This window comes from Scomber japonicus, chromosome 12, assembly GCF_027409825.1.
Source record: "Scomber japonicus isolate fScoJap1 chromosome 12, fScoJap1.pri, whole genome shotgun sequence".
NCBI lineage: Eukaryota > Metazoa > Chordata > Actinopteri > Scombriformes > Scombridae > Scomber > Scomber japonicus.
Window position 1 is genome coordinate 6915787 of NC_070589.1, and position 20254 is coordinate 6936040.

General features: G+C 39.5%; 1 protein-coding gene across 1 annotated transcript in view; it reads right to left on the reverse strand.

Annotated features, from left to right (window-relative positions):
* Nucleotides 1–20254, reverse strand: part of LOC128369027 (microtubule-associated protein 4-like) — a 75498-nt gene that overhangs the window by 43338 nt on the left and 11906 nt on the right. Inside the window, exons 2-5 of the mRNA XM_053329977.1 lie at nucleotides 12949–13035; nucleotides 11657–11734; nucleotides 10774–11004; nucleotides 3310–4638 (exon numbers count right to left, since the gene is read on the reverse strand). Coding sequence (XP_053185952.1) covers nucleotides 3310–4638; nucleotides 10774–11004; nucleotides 11657–11734; nucleotides 12949–13035 — 1725 coding nt within the window. The remainder of the gene's footprint in view (nucleotides 1–3309; nucleotides 4639–10773; nucleotides 11005–11656; nucleotides 11735–12948; nucleotides 13036–20254) is intronic.

The window sequence follows — 20254 nt, forward strand, 5'->3', positions numbered from 1 at the left end:
CTGCAGCAGAGACAGCCTTTCAACAAACACCAAGACACACCCACCTAAAGCTAGCAGATGAATAAGGAGCCACAGTGTTTCTATTAAGATTCACTGCGATTTCTGCTTAAGATAGATGAGAGAGAATCATGGTTGTGGCAGTAAAAAATGCAATTGCCACTGAAATATAGTGCTCATATGTTGAGTATCCAAGCCCTGTTATATCCCTGAAATGACAATAGACTCTCACCAGTTCATGTGGTGTGAAATATAACATAATTATCTTCCAAGTAAGGCCATCTGGTATAGACACTGGAGGGCATGCTGTGTTAAAAACTGCTCAGTAATATAATAGCAATGATAGTTCATTCATAACTTCATTCATTTGCAGCTTTCAGAGGTGGACAGTGATAGTAATAAAACAACCTTAATAGACGCTGGCTTATATTGCAGGGGCTGTTGACATTCATAGTATATTTATTGGTCCAAGCTCCAGTAGTGTGGAAACCCTATTGTTTTTTGTTGTTTGTCCACCAAATCTCAACTAAAAAGGAGTTCAAAAAGTTACAAGATATATATGTGAAAATTGGACGGTACAAGAACAGGATTTTTGCCAACCACAAAAAAATCCCCATACCAACAATTTTACAACATGAAATAGATAAAACCCACTTTGGCAAAGTGTCCTCAAACTAGTTTTTCAACAGAGAGCTACAAAATTGATATCAACACATGGTATCAGTGTATCCTACTTCACAGACTAATGTGATCAAACACACCATGAGGTTTTATTGAATTGTTTCAAATCGATTGTCCTCCCAATCGCCTCAGACTGATGCACCTTCCAATTAACAGCAGGTGTTTGGACCCCAGTATAGTTGCTTGCAAGTCTAGTTAATTTTATAAGGCAAACAAGTTTCACCTACTGAGGCAGAATAGAGTTATGACTATCAACACAGGTGCCAAAAGATTAAATGATTATCTGCTGAGTCACACATGATGACAACTCGATTTAAGGCACAGCATCATCAACTCAAATATCAAAGCAACCTAAGAAGCAACCCAAGAATCAAAAAAATGTCCACTTCTTTACAAACCTTGACTGGCGTTATCTCCAAAACCACCCAGGAATGTGTTAAATAACTGCTAATCCAACAATAAGTCATACAATTGTGACCACAGGGAGGTTCAATGCAAAAATAAATATACAAACTGGAGAAAGAGAAATTTGTCTTACCTGTTGTTCAGTGTCACATCATCGTTAGCATTATTGGAGAGAAAAAAAGGAAGGGGGAGAAAGAAAGATGATGTTCAGTCACTGCAGAATCAGCAGCATTGAATTAAACATCAATCAATCACAGTTCAACATCAATCCTAACAATGCCTCAGCGTTTGAACTTATATTACAAAAACGTAAATCATTCATGTACTTCAGAGGTCCAGTTTGAATTTCTGGACTTTTCTGAGATTTGTCACAATCAAAGCTAGAGTTAAGAATCAGAATCAGCTAGAATCAAACACTGAGTTAGTGAATGCTACAGTATGTCAGGCTAAAGACCTACAGTGTAAGACTTTGGATGCCAGAATGACATGGTCAAATTTAATTGAGTGATCAAAACAATTATATGTAACACACATTTCACAAACAGTGTTGAGTATTGGTCAGGTTTTAGTGATGAAAAAAGGGCTCATAGAGAGAATCACATTAAAATAATGCTTCATTCAGCGGACTGTGGGTAACAGATGTAGCCAGAGACAGAGTGCTTAGGATTGAAACCCAGTATTACCAGGAGAAAAAAGGATTAGAATGAGGGAATCAAAACTGCTAATCTCAAGAGTTTTCCCCAGTGTACTGGAGAAGAAGACACATTATGGCTGTTACAAACATGGAGGGTAGCCAGTTATGTCTGTCAAAGTTATTGATAACAATTTTTCAAATGGCAGTTTTTTCATTTTTTTGCAGTAACAACTGGGGGAAACTCTGATGTCTTTTCATTTAGGATAACACACTATACAAGCGGATTATAAACTGGACTTGGATTTGAACAGGAACAAAAACAGATTCTTCTAAACTCTATGAACTGCACTGGATCTTTGCATTGCAGGATAAATGTCACGAGTTGCTAAATTCAATTTTTCTCTTTTTACAATAATTCTTCTGTAGTTTAGCATGAAATTCTCAACTCAAGGTCCACTCACTAGATTTCTTTAGGCGCTTTTAGCCAGTCTGGTCAAGAGTGGACCATGTGTTTGAAATGTAACTTGAGAATTCACATGACAGCTCACATTTTGGGCCCTGAAAGCGATATCAAATCTACTCCCTAGTTTGGTCTTTGTGGATAGCATGTGCCAGATGTACTTCCTCAATCTGAATATCCTATAATCTAAAAAATCCATCTCTGCTTTTAGAGAAAAATCATCTTTCAAATGCTAAATGTATTCAACACAGTGTGGAAAATACTTTAACAGTTAAACAGTTACAATAGAAACACAGAATATAGACACAGTGACTGTGTAGAAAACCCAAAAAAGGTGTAAAGAAAATTGGATACTTGCAGGTCTCAGCCTAAACCATGTTTTACACTATTGGTAAACCAATTCTCAACATTTACTATGTACAATGTCAACTTTTAACCACTCTACTAATTTGACTCTGTACAGTTGTTAAACTACAGTAGTAACATTAGCGGCATTGTAATGCCAACTAGATTTGCCCTGCAAGGACCCAGGTTATGTTTCTATAGACAGAGAAGAGATAGTGGGAGGTTTACACAGGCAGCTGACAATCAGATGAAAGACAGTGGAGCAAGCATAGATAATACAGCTATCTGAAGCAGCAGGTCAAGTAATAAAGTTGTTATGGTCATGGTAACAAAGAGGCAGGCGGAAGGGAATCAAATCAGACAATGAAACTTACCACTTTACCCTTGCAGAATTGTTAATAAAAGGCCCGAACAGTACAGTATCCTATATTCAGTAATATTTTAAGACACAAATGTGTTCTCTGGTAAATGTTTGATATAAGCTATTGTTTTGTTTTTTAATGACAATAAAACCTGGATTTTTTTTTTACAAATATCTGCTGTAGACATGAATATCCTTAAACTGGAAATAAATATGTGCTTTTTCACATTTGTCTGTCGGGCCCTGCTTAATACAGATACATAACAGAAAGGACAAAGCACCAAGCAGGCCTGGTGCTCAATCCACAGACACAGAGCCATGCATACAGGAAGACAAATAGTAGCAACTTCCTGCAATCCTAGCATACAGTGACTTTTGTTCAAATTAGCCCCATGTTATTGATAATCTTCCCTGTAGTTCACCAACCTTCCAGTGGGGGGAGCAGTGGCGATGAGGACTCCTGGTGCTCTGAGTGTGCAGGGAGAGAGGGAGGGGCTGCAGGGGTGATCGAGGGAGAGGTAGTGGCTGTGCTAAAGGGGTTGGCTACAGCTTGAAGGGGAGTGCCTGACGATGAGAGATGGGTGACTTCGCTTTTAGTGGGAGTGATAGTGGAACTGAGGGGCATGATAGAGGTGGTAGTGGATGCAATAGCAGCAGTTCCAGAGGAGGCTGCAGTTGTAGTGGGGGTGGCTGTGGAGGATATGAGTGAGGCTGAGGGGACAAAAGGCTTGGCGTCGACGTTGAGGGCCGACCCGACTGCAGCAGTAGGATGGTGTGTTTCTGCATAAGCTAAGGGTGATGATTTGGTGGAGAAAGCAGAAGCAGGTGGGAGTTCTGGAGTGTTCTTGGAGGGGCTGAAAACCGAAGAGGTTTGTGAAGCAGGGGCGGCTGTTCCTGCTGGTGTGGACTTTGCCAGGGGAGCGGTAGCAAGGGAGGGGGTGTTGGTGATAGGGGTGGTTGTCTGTGAGTCAGGAGTGGAGCCTGGAGGGGTCTGGAGGACTGAATCGAGGAAAGAGAAGGTCTGGGAGACAGGGCTCAGATTGTCCCCTGTCATCAATGCTAGACTACTGCTAACGTCCCCAGCTAAACTACTCTTGTTGCCAGCAGCTGTTAAGCTAACGTTAGGTTCAGGTTTGCTGGTCGGAACTTTCTCTTCATTTGCCTTTTGTCCATCTTTAGTGGACACAGGAAAGTCTGCTACACACATGGGCTCATAAAAGCGTGGAGATGAATCTGTTACAAGGCTAGCATGGGAACTGTTGGTGAAGCTTGTGGGTATTTGTGCAGGAGCTGAGGGCAAAACAGGGCTAAAGTTGGAGTTCAGAGCTTTGAAGTCAGAAGGACCAGAGTTAGCCACTTTGGCTTCTGTGGCCAATGTAGGAGAGTCAGGCTTGTGGGGTGCTCCCCATTCCTCTGGAAGTCTTGCCCGACTCTTACCCTTCCTGCCTCTCACTCTACCCCCTCCTCCACTCTCTCTGATCTCCCACTCCCAGTTCTCTTCCTCGTCCTCATCCTCCTCCGCCTCCTGACCACCCTTATCCTGCATCCCATGCTTGTCAGATTGGTTGATGTTATTCTGCTGGCTATCCAAGAAGTCGTAGACCTCGTCGCGGCCCTTCCTCTTCTTCTTCCTCCGTCTCTGCTGTTGCTTGCCAGCCTCGCCCCCCAGTCCCGCTCTCTCGGGGCTGAGGGGTTCAGAGGTGGAGGAAGAGGGACTGCTGTCGTCCACTGAGCCGCTGGGAGAGAGGATGGGAGCTGCCGAGGGGGGAGGGGTTTTATAAGAGGAGGAACCAACCACATACTGTGTCAGAAAATCACCTGCCAAAAAGCCGTCAGATTGTGGTTACTGTAGATGTTTCTTGCTACATCAGGATTCACTTTCTTCGAAAATGCAAACATGTTTCATACAATTTGAAGGAGGGGAGTTTTTGGAATTCCTAGTAATTGAAGGCTGATTGTTGGTCGTCAACTATCACTGTCTGAATCTAGAATGCTGATAAACAAATTGAAGGACAATGGTTTGGATTAATGTATACCTAGCCTAACATGGTGTCTACACAAGATGCATGTACACTGTGCTCAGTGTATGCTAGTGTGGTTAGTCTTCAAGTTGCTGCAGAAATAGACCCCTATGCAGTTAGCTACAATGCTTAATCTCAGGGCCATACTCAGAATGGCAGGTTGAAAAGTGCCATAGGAGCCATTTGGACATCTCACTTGTCTGATGGAACAGATATATTATTTATCAATATAGTTGTCAACACTTGACCTACAACAGCTCACACTTCATTCATGCTATATCGGCTTAGCTGCCTGAAGCACAAAAATATGCTATTTCCTTCTGATGTACACATGTAACACTGTACACACAGTACTGAGCTGTGAGTATGCCTATTGCCAAAAGCCTTTAGGGGACAATAGAACTGCTGGTGAGCTGCTGACACCTTGTGTTCATTAGTGTCTCAAGGTACAAGAGAACATGCTCACTGAGAGGACAATGACATCCTTTGGGCTCTTTGTCCATATAAACATGAGGTGGGTGGAAGTTTGATGTAATCTAGTTTATTTGTCAAGAGCAAAAGTATCTACTCTTCAAATATGTACACTTGGATTGTCCAGCCCTCAATCTTCACAGTTTAAGATATCTGCTTCTTGATCCCATTGACCATCATTAATTGAACTAAGGTTGTTCAAACCTCTTCACTCAAACCTTTTTAATTGCATAAAATGTTCCCAATTCAAGTCAACATTACGATTCAAATACAATACAGAGGCAATTCTGTGCTTTATACATACAAAACTGATGCATATAAACGGACTATCCAGAGCCCTGACTGAGAATGTATTTCATGCCTCCTTGAGAACGGATCTGGAGTTGGGATATTGCAAAAGCCTACAGATTTTTTCTTGTAATACACACTGCTGAAAGACAAGACAGAAAAGGGTTGGACAGGAAGGACATGCATTGTTAAATAACTTGTTAAATAACTTGCCAATTTAAAATACAAGAGAAAAAGTCTCTTCTAGTGTCACTGTGGAACTGTGGAAAGACATTTCCATACTTTCAGAGGGAATCATCTAAATTTGACAACTGTCATTGTAGCCAGACATGGAGACATGGTTAGGCTGGATGGGGGCAGCAACTTCAGGCGGGTACTATGATACTGTTAAGTAATGAGACGTAACATATCAGTTTCAAGCCATAGTAACCAAAGTCTGACTGCTTTCATATTCTTTTTGACACAACCCAACATTTTCATCATATGTGATGTATGTGATGGTGCCTGCTTTTATAAATGCATTTGACCAATATTGGTTTTACTCACCTGAACTGAATGCACAAAGACAATTTACATAATTATAGGTATTGCTTTACATGATTATACAGCAACTCATGGCTGTCACATAGCAGGGAAGTGGCTTCTTCACATCTTTGCCACGGTGAAACTGGCTTGGATTTACCAGGGAAAAGTGTGTTTATTCAAATTTGCCTAATTGTCATGGGAACTTTGTAGGATCAAGGCCAGAAGGTATATCTACAGATTGTATCTATAACAAGGGGCAAACCTTGTTTTAAGATCCCCTCTGTTTTGGAAAATTATGGGCTCATACTGTATGAATCCCACCAAATACAGTAAAATACAAATTTAAGAGTCTGTTGTCTGTTACAGGTCTGGTTAAATTCTGAAAATTCTGAATGGATTCTGGGATGGACTGTTTTTAAAACAACACTTTTCAGTCAAACAAGAACTATATGATGTGATTCTCTCCTCCTGAAGAAATGAGGTTCATTCACATTTCACATTTGAACATCATCATCATCATCATTATCATCATCATACAGGGGGCAGAGTTGGTCTTGTATAGGAAGCAGGCACATACAATGGAAGAAACAAACACTGGGAACAATATAGCCAAAAGGAAACTACACACAGTAAATTAGTGAAGTGCATTGCAACAGTCTAACATGCATGATTAAAAATAAATGCATGTCTGAAGAAACATAGCACACATGCAGACACATTGAAATGAGCAAAAAATTCATGTTAGACATACAGTATGGAATGTGTTACAAATATCAGGGATGAAAACTATGCATGCAGGCTTTCACAAACAAACAAAACAAAATTCAGCTTGCACTGAAATTATCCCTTCATTTGTCTGTTCCCACTATCTTCTCTTGTTTGGGGATAACGTCATCACAGTTGGGTATGGCTTTTTCCTCTGAAGCCGTATTTTAAAATGATTACTGACAAGCACTTCATCAGCTCAGAAAGACCGAGAGACAGAAAGATAAATGGATAGATAGAAACAGACAGATAGAGGGAGAGACTGGGAAATAAACTCCCTACACAACCCTCTCAGTCTGCTCATCATGTCCTCTTCCTGTCTTAGTCGTCTCAGCTTTCATCCCATCTCCAGCTTGCTATTCATTCTCACATCACTGGTTATTAATATGGATCTAGAATAACAAGGTGCATCCCCCTCTAAATCTGGCACCTTTCCCTGCATTTCTAAATTGAAGTTGCTATTTTCTCCCTGTGGCCTCTGTTGCTTCCCCAGCTATAAACAGCTCGAAGACAAGATGAGGCAGGGGCATTATCATCTATATTTAATGTAATAAGGTATTTAATGGGAGTACATCTTAATCTGGGGTCTGGCAAAGTGCCAAGAGAAGCATTACTGTTGAAAATATGGCTGCCTCAAACACATCGCCTGTGCAGAAGTGCAGTGCACTGACATGTTATGCAAAGGGTTTCATCTCAATGAATCCCATTGACACCTGCACAGACGGGAGAATAAGTGTGTAGAAAATCTAAAGCACAGAAATATACATGAAAAGAGATAACAATATTTGTCTGAGATGAACATATCATCAGTGTCCAATTTAAACCCTCAATTTTATTAAAACTGTTCAGCAAGTAAAGGCCAATGTGAGTTACTAACAGTGTCTGGAATAACGTGGCATAGTACTCAGATTACTTTTTTTGTAACAAGTAATGTAACACGTTCGTTTTGAAATTCAAGTAATCAGTTATATTATATTACCATATTGATCTGTTTCTTTTGTTGTCACACTGTTTCACACCGTTTCTTTTTTGTGTCAGCGCACATTCTTACTTCTTGGCAGGTAGCTACATAAAGTACTAGTGAAAGGTTACAGACTGTAACCAGGAACCAGCAGGTATGGCAAGCTAATAAGTATAAATAATGCTGCTTTCTGGTGCCGTCGAAAGTAATGCAATTACTCTTCAGATAGGCTACTTTCAACTTGACTAAGGGTTTTACTATACTTTAATCGTCAAGACTGGGGTGTAAATCAAACATAAATTGTACAAGCATAATATGTGCAACATGTATCATCTGGCTTTAAAATGTATTCACTCAACGAAACTTAAATTCGCTTCATTACCAAGATTTAGTTGAGAACATTATAGGACTTCCAAGTTTTTGCGGCTTGCCTGGCCACTGGACTCGGTCTTTGTGCTAAGCTAACACTAACACACTAGCATACATATTTACTGTACAATTTGAACAATTAATGTAATAATTGCAAAGCCAAAGTACATTAACGAGTTACTTCTTTCAGTAGGTAACGCTGTAAGAACTTACTTTTTAATCGCAGTAATGTTTTAATGTAACAAATTACTTGATGAATAAAGTAACTTTTTTAAAAAGGTTTTTTTTTGCTTCATTAGATACTCAGTGATGTGATACAGGAAAAAGCGGAAAGACAACATGAATGTACTACTCATACTCAATTCACCAAACAAAAACGTAAAGAGAGAGAAATGAAAAGAAAGATGTTGAGAAGAACTCAGCAGCTATTAAATCAACTAGATTAGACAAAATGTTTTGGGCTTATCCATTTCAACGTGCCTAGCCTATCCTAAATACCTTCATTTGTTGCCACTGACATCAGAAGGGATTGTAATAACGCTTGTACTGCATGCAGTTATATATATTTCAAAGACTGTGCTGATATAGGCAGCTTGCAGTGATGATAAGCTACAATTTCTATGTTTTACAGTGTTTAGCCCATTGCTTTGGTTTTTCCGTTAGCAGCAGGCAGCTATTTTCAATTCAGATAAACCCACTGTGCACGGTACGCTACTTGCCCTGCACCAAACAGCTGAAAGACAAATTAGTATCTAGCTGCTAACAAAGTTGAGCATTTAGCAGTCAATGACACAGATATTTCCCTCAGGAATTGGTGGAATCAGAGCTAAATGGAGAGGAAATACTGAACTTACTGTATATTTATCAAGAGGACAGAAGCATTTCTCCAAATGAATGCTAATGTTGCTCTGTGTCTGCTCAATGTGAAAAAGGCAATTCTTTGCCAACGTGTTGAAAAAAGCTGGATTTGGTTACTAAACCACACATTTTACTCTTAAATGTTGTAATCTAGATTTATATAACAGGACTGACATAATTGCAACAATGTTTGCAGGTATTTTGTGTGACATAAGCGTTAGCTAAACTGAACAGCAGCATGTGGTTATATCATTTTAATCTCTCGCTGAATGAAGTTACTTTTAGCTACATGTTTAATTTGAAATGACTCAGCAAAATGTGTGTCAGCCATTACAGCACATGGACGTTTCTGTAATGGCTGCTATCATGGGGTGTCGAAGCATTTGTGGTGCCAGATAACCTTTCTTGAACTCACCCTGGGTTTTTTAAAAGTAAACTGTTGTATTGTCATCTGTATCACTGATGCATCATATCTGCTCCAACGGTGGCTGAACTAGAATAGTAACTGTTATATAAGAGCCAGCCTGTACTGCTAGCTGACTTTAAGCTAGCAGGGCTATCTTTAGTACATTAACTAAACAGAGGGGAGAAGAGCTAAAAAGTAAAAACCCTGAATAAAAGCTGGCTAAATGTTTAATAAGACCTGCACTACTGTTAAAACCTTTACTTGGGTTATTTTCTCATGTAAACCTCTATGCTAGGAAGAGTTAAGTACTGACTGAATGTGAAATTATGTTCAGGTGACATCATTTCCAGCCCTGCATGCATTTCTGCATTATAGTTTCCAACATGTAGACCAATTAAAAAGGAATACTAAACTGTCCTTATGGTCTTATCCTCTTGTGAATTTGTGTTTTTGTTGTTCAGCAATCACAAATTCAGTGTACAGTATGTTCAGCTGCTATTCATTAACAGCTATTGACTGTTAAAAACATTAACAATTCATGATAAAAGGCTACTAGATTTCATGTGGTGCACTAACTTGCCTGTAAGCTGCAGTTTTCTCCTCAGACTGCAGTAACTTTTGAATACATAAAATATGAAGTTTGCTCGTTAATCATTCAAAAGGGCCTAAGCCCCATCTGTCTGACAGTCCAGTTTGTCAGCAGATAAGAGACAGTAGCAAGGTGCACAGAGCAGAAAGCCACATAAAAGCAGTGATGGAGCTGTTCCATCTGCAGTGAAGAACATCTAGAAAAGGCTGCCCTCTGCTGCAGAAAGCATGTCCTTTGTGATCAGACTGTCTCCTCCTGTCACCACCCGCCCCTGCTGCCCTGCTGCAGAAAAAAACCAGGCCAACTGTCTTAAACAAGATTAGCATGATATTCTAGGTTTCATTTTGTTTGAAATGTCAGATAAGATGAGGATTTAGATTGAGTTTCCTGATCTCCACACTCCTTTATAACTGTATGACAAATTCAACCAGGCCTAAAGAAAGCAGCTGAGTGTTTCAATGAGCCTGGAGGTGACAAGTAAACTCACTCAGCTGAGATTTAGTCTAAAAAAGGTTTATGAAAGCCAAAAAAAAAAAAGATGCTGAACTTTTAACTCCCTCCTCTTTCCTTATTCTCCTGACTCCACCCTCCTCTGCTGCCCCAGCATAACCCATGCAACCAACCCTCTGTCTGATACCTGTAGTGTGATCCATAGATTGGATTCCTGGGCCACCGGAAGAAAATGGCTCACTGGATTTAAAAGGGCTGCTTCCACTGGTAATACTGGTGGTTTTGGATTCCATACCAAACAGGCCTGAACTCTTCTGGGAGTCCATAGCTGAGCCCATACCGGACTGGCCGAGAGCAGAGCCCATGTTGGTCTGGAACGGTGGCAGGTTGGTCCCACCCATCCCAGACTGAGAGAATCCTGGTGGGGAAACAACACACAGATAAATCACCAACATTCATTCAAATTCACACAAACACTCTACTACTATCATGCATTGTATCACCCCAATTTTGAAATTGTACATACAGCTGCATTATATTTTAATAGTAATGTGATGAAGGTGACTTTTAGGTGACTATATAAAGGCTTGTATCGATGCAAAGCTCTCAAAAGATAAGAAAATGTGTTCATAATATCTATCGTTCTGTGCTGTAAAGACAAAATTCAAGGCTGTGGACACGAAAGCCTAACAAAAAGTTGAAGATAAAGATAATGCTTTATACAGCAGTACACTTTTAGGTCAATATTGCATGAAGTCAGCATGCAAGTATGCCAAATTTGCTACAACTCTAATGTGCACCTGTGGCTTGTTTTCCACGGTCATGCCATGCCAAACAATATCAAACAAACAAACAAAAAAAACAGAAATACAGATTTTTCAGAATTAGGTTAAAAAAATGTATGCATTTCTATCATTTCTGCATGCACACAGAAACACAACATCTGTAGTTAACCAGTGGCTAGATTCAGATAATCATCAAACCATGTTTAATTAATGCTTAAGTCATGTTTATTCACACGTTTCTACTAAATTAAACTAATCAAAAGGAGGTGACAAAGTCAAGTGGACCTAGAAATGAGTCAGTCATGCTGCTGTCCTTTGTCTTGTTCTGGCTCCACTGATCTGTCATCCCACCCATCGTAGGACCTGAGAGGCACAGAGACAGACAGACAGACAGACGGAGAGACGGACGGACAGACAGGAGAGCAGATAAGATAGACAGGCAGCAGCAGATGGACAGAAAGGAGGAGAACGAGAAAAAACAAGTGTGATTAAGGGAAGAGATATTAGAAAATCAAAGAAGATGGGAGTTGGAGACAGAAGCAAAATGAGTGGGAGGAGGAGATGAGCAGGAGGAAATGAAGCACTGGGATAGAATATAAAATATTCACCTGTTTATCGTTGCATTTTAAATGTGCGCATGAATGGAAACACCAACAATTCATAAAAATGCCAGAATTTATTTTTTGCATACTACTGTCACACTAACAGTTTATCCATAGACACTCTTTTGATTATATAATTATATTGTGAACATTACTGTAACAATATTCAATAGTTTATTAATAATATAATGTTATTTTTGGCTATATGGTTCATATTGGAACAGCATTTAGTTTGATATTGACTGATAGAGGGCGCTTAAACCCTCTGCACAAAAAAACACCCTGCAGCCTGTTGCACCAGCTGAAATTAAGTTTGATCCCAAGCTTAAGAGTAAAGATAGTTTTATACTGCATCACTATAATTTAACTATGTCAACCACAATCAAAACAATGTTGCACAATGTATTTAGTGTGGAGTGTCTTTAAGGGACAAAAAGAGACTTTAGACACACGCATCAGACTTCATTAAAGAGAATGTATGCTGGTATGCTGTGAACTAGTTAACATTAGATACAATCCCATTCCCACCTCAAGTGAACGCAGCACTTTGTGTAAATGGTTAAATACTGTAGTTGGCACTTGGCAAGCTGACTACTAACTTCCACAGCTTCTCTCATTTTCTCTCTGTTCGTCCCTTGCATTATGTTCAACATTGCACATCAATTTTGTTCCATAAAAAGTGACTGAAGAAGGAAAATAAAGCTCTTTGAGCCAACAACATGCTAACTAACAGTCAGTGAATACATTGACCGCGGTGATTCCATTGAAATGACATGAATTTGCAGTGGAATCTCACAGTTTTAAATGCTGGTACAATCAGGCCTTAACTTCTTCACTACATTCACACTGAGCTCATTTTGAACATATATGTGGTGCAACAGCCTGTAGGTGTGCAGACTTTATCTATATTACAGTGAGTGATCATTGTGCTATTTGGTATAAACTGAGGAATCTGCACTCTCCCCAAACCCTCACCAGACAGGTAGTCAGAGCTGAAGGCAGACTGTCCTGTTGGGTCTTGGCGTCCCCCTGATAACATTGACGATGACATCATCCCAGGACCTAAAGGTACGACAGATTAAAAACACATCATATCACCATCATCACCAATTAACATATGAAAACATCATGATTCAGATTCACATGATCTGTTAATGCTACTACTCAGTACTCTTTATTTTTTAACCTTCACAACAACTTTCCCACAGAACATGTTGCCCCTGAACAAAAATATGTTCTTCTTTTAATCATATATGTTGTGCTTCAAGCTTTTCATTGCCAAGATAACATTTTTAAAAAGTATCCTGGCCTACATGTTTCTGTCAAACTCATAGAGGATCCTGCAGGCTAAAAACACTCCACATCATGAGACACATTAAAAAACTGGTCCTGAATCTGTCTGTCTGTTCCTCTGCTCTGTCAGCTGTTTGCTCATCAAACAGGTCCCGCTTTCCAAAACCCGCCTCTCCAGCCTTCCAGTGTGTGTCTGTGTGTGTCTGTGTGTACATCTTTTGACAGTGAGGCAAACAGACACAACATGTCGCTGAAGGGACTATCACCATGGTTACGCAAGAAGAGGACGACAGCATCTGCGGTTCTCTAGGCAACGCTCGCTTTTGGGCGGATGAGTCTTGGAGGATCGAATTACACACAAACAAAACAGACTCACACATGCACACGCTAATAATAAATATAATAAATTATTATCATCATTATTATTATTATTATTATAAGTAGGAATAATGAATGTAAGAGGTGGACGAGGACTGAAAAATAACAAACAATCAAACAGATGATGTAATATATGATCTGAAGGGAAGGCTGGTATTGCCACCATCAGCAGCACACCAGTACAACTTAGCTATATATTATATTAAGTAATACAATAACAAGTCCAGTATGCTATCAACTAAATACTACCATCAAATTATAGTTAAGTACTACTTATTATATTGTCTCATTGACAACCACTTAACCGTGTCACATTCAAAAGCCAGGGTGTAATATAATGAGGCTGTTTGTTCACTGCCAGAGTAGAATCATAGCAAGGACCTCTCTGACTCTGTGCCAATGAAAACTCAACAGTTTCATCTTAACAAATGTGACACTTTACAGAGAGTTATTGTAATGGCCTGCAGTAGATTATGCAAGTGTTGCTTTTATTTGCGTTTATGTCAATAACATGAGTTGAATGAAGCATTAGCCTCCCTTTTTCCCCACCAATCCTGACTTTACATGTTTATTATTATTATTATGAATAATAATAATAATGATAAAGTATTCCCAGTTAGCCTGATAATCAGATTGAATCATCATTTTGTTTTATGTCATTCATTCATAATGGCTCATTTCTGTTTGGTGTTGGGGTAAAGTTCTTTTTAAAACAGGTGCAGTATTATGCCAGTTAAAGGTTATTTCCTTATATCAATGTGTCACTTTCACTTGCCTGTTCCCCGTTTAGAGGCTATTCGTCACTATTTCAAGGATGTATTCTTTGAACCCATTTACAAAGGTCTTATTGGTCGTTTCTCCATCCTGTGTTGACTCAGCACTTTATAATTCTATCTGCCATTTCAACTTCCTTTGGTAATTCTGTCTTAACCATAGATTTCCTTCAGTGACTCAGCTTCAGGTGCAACTTTATTTCCTTTAATACGGTCAACCTCTACAATTACTGCTATAAAAAGACATTTGAAATTCTCCAATCATTCAACAGGTTGTAATATCCTCTTCCTGTTCCTGTTGGGACTCTTTATATGTACAATTGGATTATAGTTTATTTCCTGTGCATGAGTCTGCTGCTTCAACACAGCAAGTATTATACAATATGGATCTCTCCATGGTGCTGAAATACAAGGGTAGCCGACATTAAAACCAAGTATATTGCACAGGGATATAACATATACAGTTACAAACAGTTATATACGACGATGGAGTGGTTTACACTCGTTTACAAGTTGTTTTCTGTCAGATGTGTGCAGGGGAAATGAGGACACATATTTTTGGCTCTGGGCCAGTATCAGTGTTTTGGAGGATATCGTAAATAATTAAGAAGCTAGCAATAACTATGAGTTTAGGCATACTCCATTTTTTTGGATCCATAACTGTAAAACATCTGTGAATGGCCGAATTAATAGTCAGCTGAAACCACACACACACACAAACATGCATATTCACGCACACACACACACACACACACACACACACACACACACACACACACACACACACACACACACACACACACACACACTTAAGTCATTTTCAGGGTATTTGCACAGACTTTTTACATTTATTTCCTGGAGACTTACCCTAACCTTAACAACTGACCCAAAAAAATCAGTATTTTACAATTTGGGGACATGGCTTTTGTCCCCAGTCACACAAGCTGTCCCCAATCAGCTGTTCTTAAGTCTGGTTTTTGCTCCCTAAAGTGCCGCCCCCCCCCACCCACACTCCTCTTTTACAATCACTCTTCAGCTCTCAGTGTCTCCTTCAGTGTTATGTCTGTTTCCCTTCACCACACATCTCTTTGTAGTCCTTGTCTTCTTGCATTGTCTACTGCTGCATATGCAAGATGTATTATTAGTTATCTGTTTAAGGGAGTCACAAACTGTTTTAATCTCTATAAATCCATATCAAATTAAGATTGACTCATTAGCATCAACATAAACAAATTAATTCATTTTGAAAGCTGTAATCTTAGACTTTATTTATAGGCTATCATGCTTTGTCAGCTATATGCCAGATGGTGAATTACAGTTGTCAAGGAAACACAGCATCACATAGCTGCTGAATTCATTCAAAATGTTTTCTCAATAGCTCAGTCCTTAGCTTCTGTTTGCTGTTAGTGGATCCAGATGTTTTCCTAACACGGCTGTTAATCTTTGCACCAGTACAAAAGTAATTTTATACATACACTCCATGAACGTTCAGGTAATACAGGCAGACTGTCTCACTGTTCTCAATGAATGAATAAACTATAATCTGAATGCTTCGCGTGTAAAAACTTTGCTCTTTTCATGTCGCTTTCCTCTTTGATCTTGTCCTCTCTCTCTCTCTCTCTCTGTATCAGACATCCCCCCATGTACACACACACACACACACACACACGCACACTTACGCACACATACAGTAACATGCGTGCTGTGCGCCGCCACAACCCAGACAGTCCTTTGAGGACAGCAGCCAGGATCAAGCCTCAAGGTCAAGCACTTTCTTTTTTTTCAAACTGTATTTTTATGGCATTTCTGCATCACTGGACTGGAAGCTCTTTCAAACTTTGTGCCAGCAGTAACGAGTCAAAACATGCGAGTGGGGGAAACCACCACCAAAATAGCCCCTTTTTTTCATTTCATAGTTTGAAGGAATACAGTTTGATAGTCTGACCACTGTGCTGGAGATTGCCAAGTCACGTCATGGCTCAGTACTTAATGTCCTGACCGTCTCCTTTTATTTCAATCATATTCAATTGATATAAAAGGGAAATGCTTAAGAAAAGAAGCACAAGGCTTGAGACAGGTTTTTGTATATTCTATTCAAAATGTGAAGACTAATGCTTTTGAAAGAGGTTTCTTCTAATGTTTAACACTTACATGTATTTGACAAAAAGGGTATGTGCTTTTGAGAGAAATGTGAAGTGATGTAAGGAGATGAGTCCTTTCAACTTCACTCCACTCTAACGGTCAAAAGTTGGAGAGGCCAATGGTTCTGGAGGTGTTTTTCTCATTCTGTATCCATGTTTCAAAGATTTCTTTAAATGATTTCTTCAATGTTACTGAACATAGAAAGTCAGGACCATGCTGGGCACTGTAATGATCCATTGGGTTTACACTATGACCATCTTTGGCCGCTGTGAGCTGGTGAATCTTGACTGATTGAAGCTTGGTGATTGGTTGTTTCTTGCTTAAATGCTTCTTGGGAGTTGCAGTTAACTTCTACAGTACTACAAATGTTTGTATGTACACAGTCTGGTAACTTTGACTTTTTATCAAAGAACCAGATATTTTCTAATACCATTTTTTTTGCACTGATGACTTAACCGTAGAAGTGGTAGAAGTGCTCCAACTATGAGTAACAGATCAGTGATGTTGTCTCTGGGAAAAATGAACTGATTTTTTTAACTTCTGGAAACGGGGGTGTCTGAAATAGTTCCTCCCACACCACAGCTCTATTGGTTATCAATGTGTTTCCTGTCTGACACTTAGCAGGCGAGGAAACCTGGTTGGTGGTTTTGGTCACTTTATGGGAATAGTTGGAACATGGAATGATGCCAGCCTAAACCTAAATTACAACTATTATAAAACTTGGAATGTATTGAAATATATAGAAGCAGGGGGCACTATGGATACAAAGCTCTATTACAGTATGTGTCATTTTATAATGTAATATTAACATTTATCATGATATGGTACATCATCTCACAAATCCATGTACTTTATCACACTGATGCACAAATCATAGAAAATTCCAATATTGCCAAAAATTTGTGCTGCTCATTGATTTGCACTATTGACCACGATGGCCTTACAGATTATAATAAAGTAATAGAGATCATGATATAGAAAAGTATTTGATGGTAGATACATTTACATCTTATCATCTCATACATATCTCATCAAATACAGTACAACCTGGATTGTGACTGTGACTAAATTAAAGTACACAAAGCTTGTTTAAAGGGGAATCCATCCTAGTCTGTTTACTCATCATAAGGAATCTACTTAGTAAGTGAAAACAGCTGTACTACTCTAGTGAGGTCATCAGGGTTACCTTGAATGAGGTTGGGAGACTTTTGAACAGAAAGCTTGCATCACAAATTGGATGCAGGGAGGGTGAAATTAAACACACTATCTAGTTACATTATGGGAATTAGAGGATTATAGTACAGAGCTTGACCCGTACTACGGATTAAAAAGTCAGGATGCTTCTGTAGCATCGATCTTGACCATTCCCTTTTTAGAATCTGGCTCTTACAAGTCCTCCATTTCTGTAGGAACACAACACTACATGTCTAGAAGATGCTGACTCTGATGCAGGGGTCATTACTCTGGAGTGGTGAGGGGATGCTGCTGAAGTGCACTAAAGTGATGATATGGTTACATCAACCACCTTGACTAATCCCAACTGCACTTAAGATCACAGCAAGAGTACAACCTGATGATGGCAGTCAAACCTGCTGCTTCTATATTTAGATCTACATCATATGGATCAGTTACAGCTGGTCAAAAGTTCAATAACCAATCACTTCTTTGAATTTAAAACGTTGCCATTTTTCACAAGGCAACAGCAAGCTAGTTATGAATGACAGAGTTCCCCTAATTGGCTCTTTTGACCTGTAATTAAAGTGCTGCCAATTCTGATATGCCACTTCATAACGCCACGAGCCAAGTTGTAGATTTGTCAGACTGGTGAAGCATCATGGTAAAATCCCATCTTTAATTATTACAGCGTTGTCCTTAGCCCATCCCCCCCGCTCTCTGCCCCCAGTTTTCATGCCGGCTAAAATTGGCGTGTGTATGTTGCCCACGCTAAAGTCGTTCCACAGCTCTTTCTCTCTGAGTCAAGGACAGGGGAGGTTAGTGTCAAACTACATCATCCCATCCTCAGTCACAGCTGTCACTATCTCTGGGGAGAGACAAGCACTTAGAGCGAGGGAGGGAGGGAGGGAGGGGAGTAGACTGGACTGGACTGGTAAAGGGGTGAAGAAGGGAGCAGCAGAGAGGTATTGATACAGATGTTCATTGGCGGGTTGTTTTTCCTTATAAATTACAAATAAATGCAAATAAATGGCACCTTTCCCATATTACCAGTGCTTCCATAGATTAAAGGACAGTTTCACATTTTTCAAGTGTGTCTTAAAACCTTCAGGTGTCCATGTGAACACTGACAGAGCTTTTCCTCACTGTTATCATCCCTCCTGCTCATACTGACTATTAAAAGATCTCAAAACAAATACTGTATATATCATTCTAAAAATGGTTGAGTCATTTTCTGAAAAAGCTGGCTACCATAGTTTTAAGCTAACTTTAGCAGCAAACAGGAGGAAATAGAGCATTTGTTTGGGACCTTGACACATACACATTTGGTGTTCTGTGGCACAGAGGAATCAGATATATCAGGAGGTTTTATACAGACATTTGTTAGTAGCATGAATTCACTGTCAGTGTTGGTCTTTTACAAATACATAGATGACATGAGTGGACAGCAAATATACTGTTTAATAGACATCACAAAATCCTGATGGTTTCTTAGGCAGTGTTATCATATGACTTGGCCTCTAAAGCCTCACTTGACTCATGGTATCATAACATTTTGCTATGAGAATGCAGCACACTGGTATTGCGCACAAAGAGAAATGGATGTATGTAATGTGGAAAGCAGGAGGGGGATACAGGGGAGCGTAAGTTGAATTTGTTAGTGTTTAGATGATGGATGGAGGGATAAACAGAGAGTGAGCACCCTCCACTAGAATAACGGAAAAACAAAAATGATGATTTATGAGAGAAAGGAAGGAAAAAGCGAGAGATGCATGAGGTCAGAGTGTGAGTAAAAGCAGAAGAGAAACAGAAACAGAATGGAGTAGAAAAGGGAAAGAGAAAGAGAAAGAAGATGTTCAGGTGAATGATTCCTCTCCCTCTGAGTATAGATGTTGCTACGGTCCTTGACGACCATTAACCGTGCAACAACACACTCCAGATGCTCCATAATAATGTGGCAATCCCACGGCCGTTGAACACATGATGCAAATCCTCTTACTGTGACTGACAGAATGAGAAGCTGGTGGGACCTTTGGGAGGTTCAGGCTCTTTTCATAATTATGTTTTGCACTATAATCATGTATTTTACCTAAAGCATCCTGTCACTGATGCTTTGTGCCAGAACTGACTGTAGCAGCAACCACAAAATAGCTTATGTGTAATGTGTGTGTGCGTGTGCGTGTGTGTGTGTGTTAGTGTGTGTGCATGGTACACTTTTCTACTTCTGAACTCTTATAGTAAGTCACTTTGGGAAAAAGCATCTGCCATATGAGTGCAATGTAATGTAATGTTATGGTAAATGATAAATGATAAATGGGCTGCATTTGGGTGCATATAGCACCTTTAATTTCTAGTCCTCCAAACACTCAAAGTGCTTTTACACTACAAGTTATGTCTCTTTGCCCCCCAAAGACACATGATAACTAGTTTTATTTGATGATATATCGTGATAAACGATATTATTGTCATGCCAAGATCATTTTATACCACTGATATCATGATAATATAATAGCATAATAATG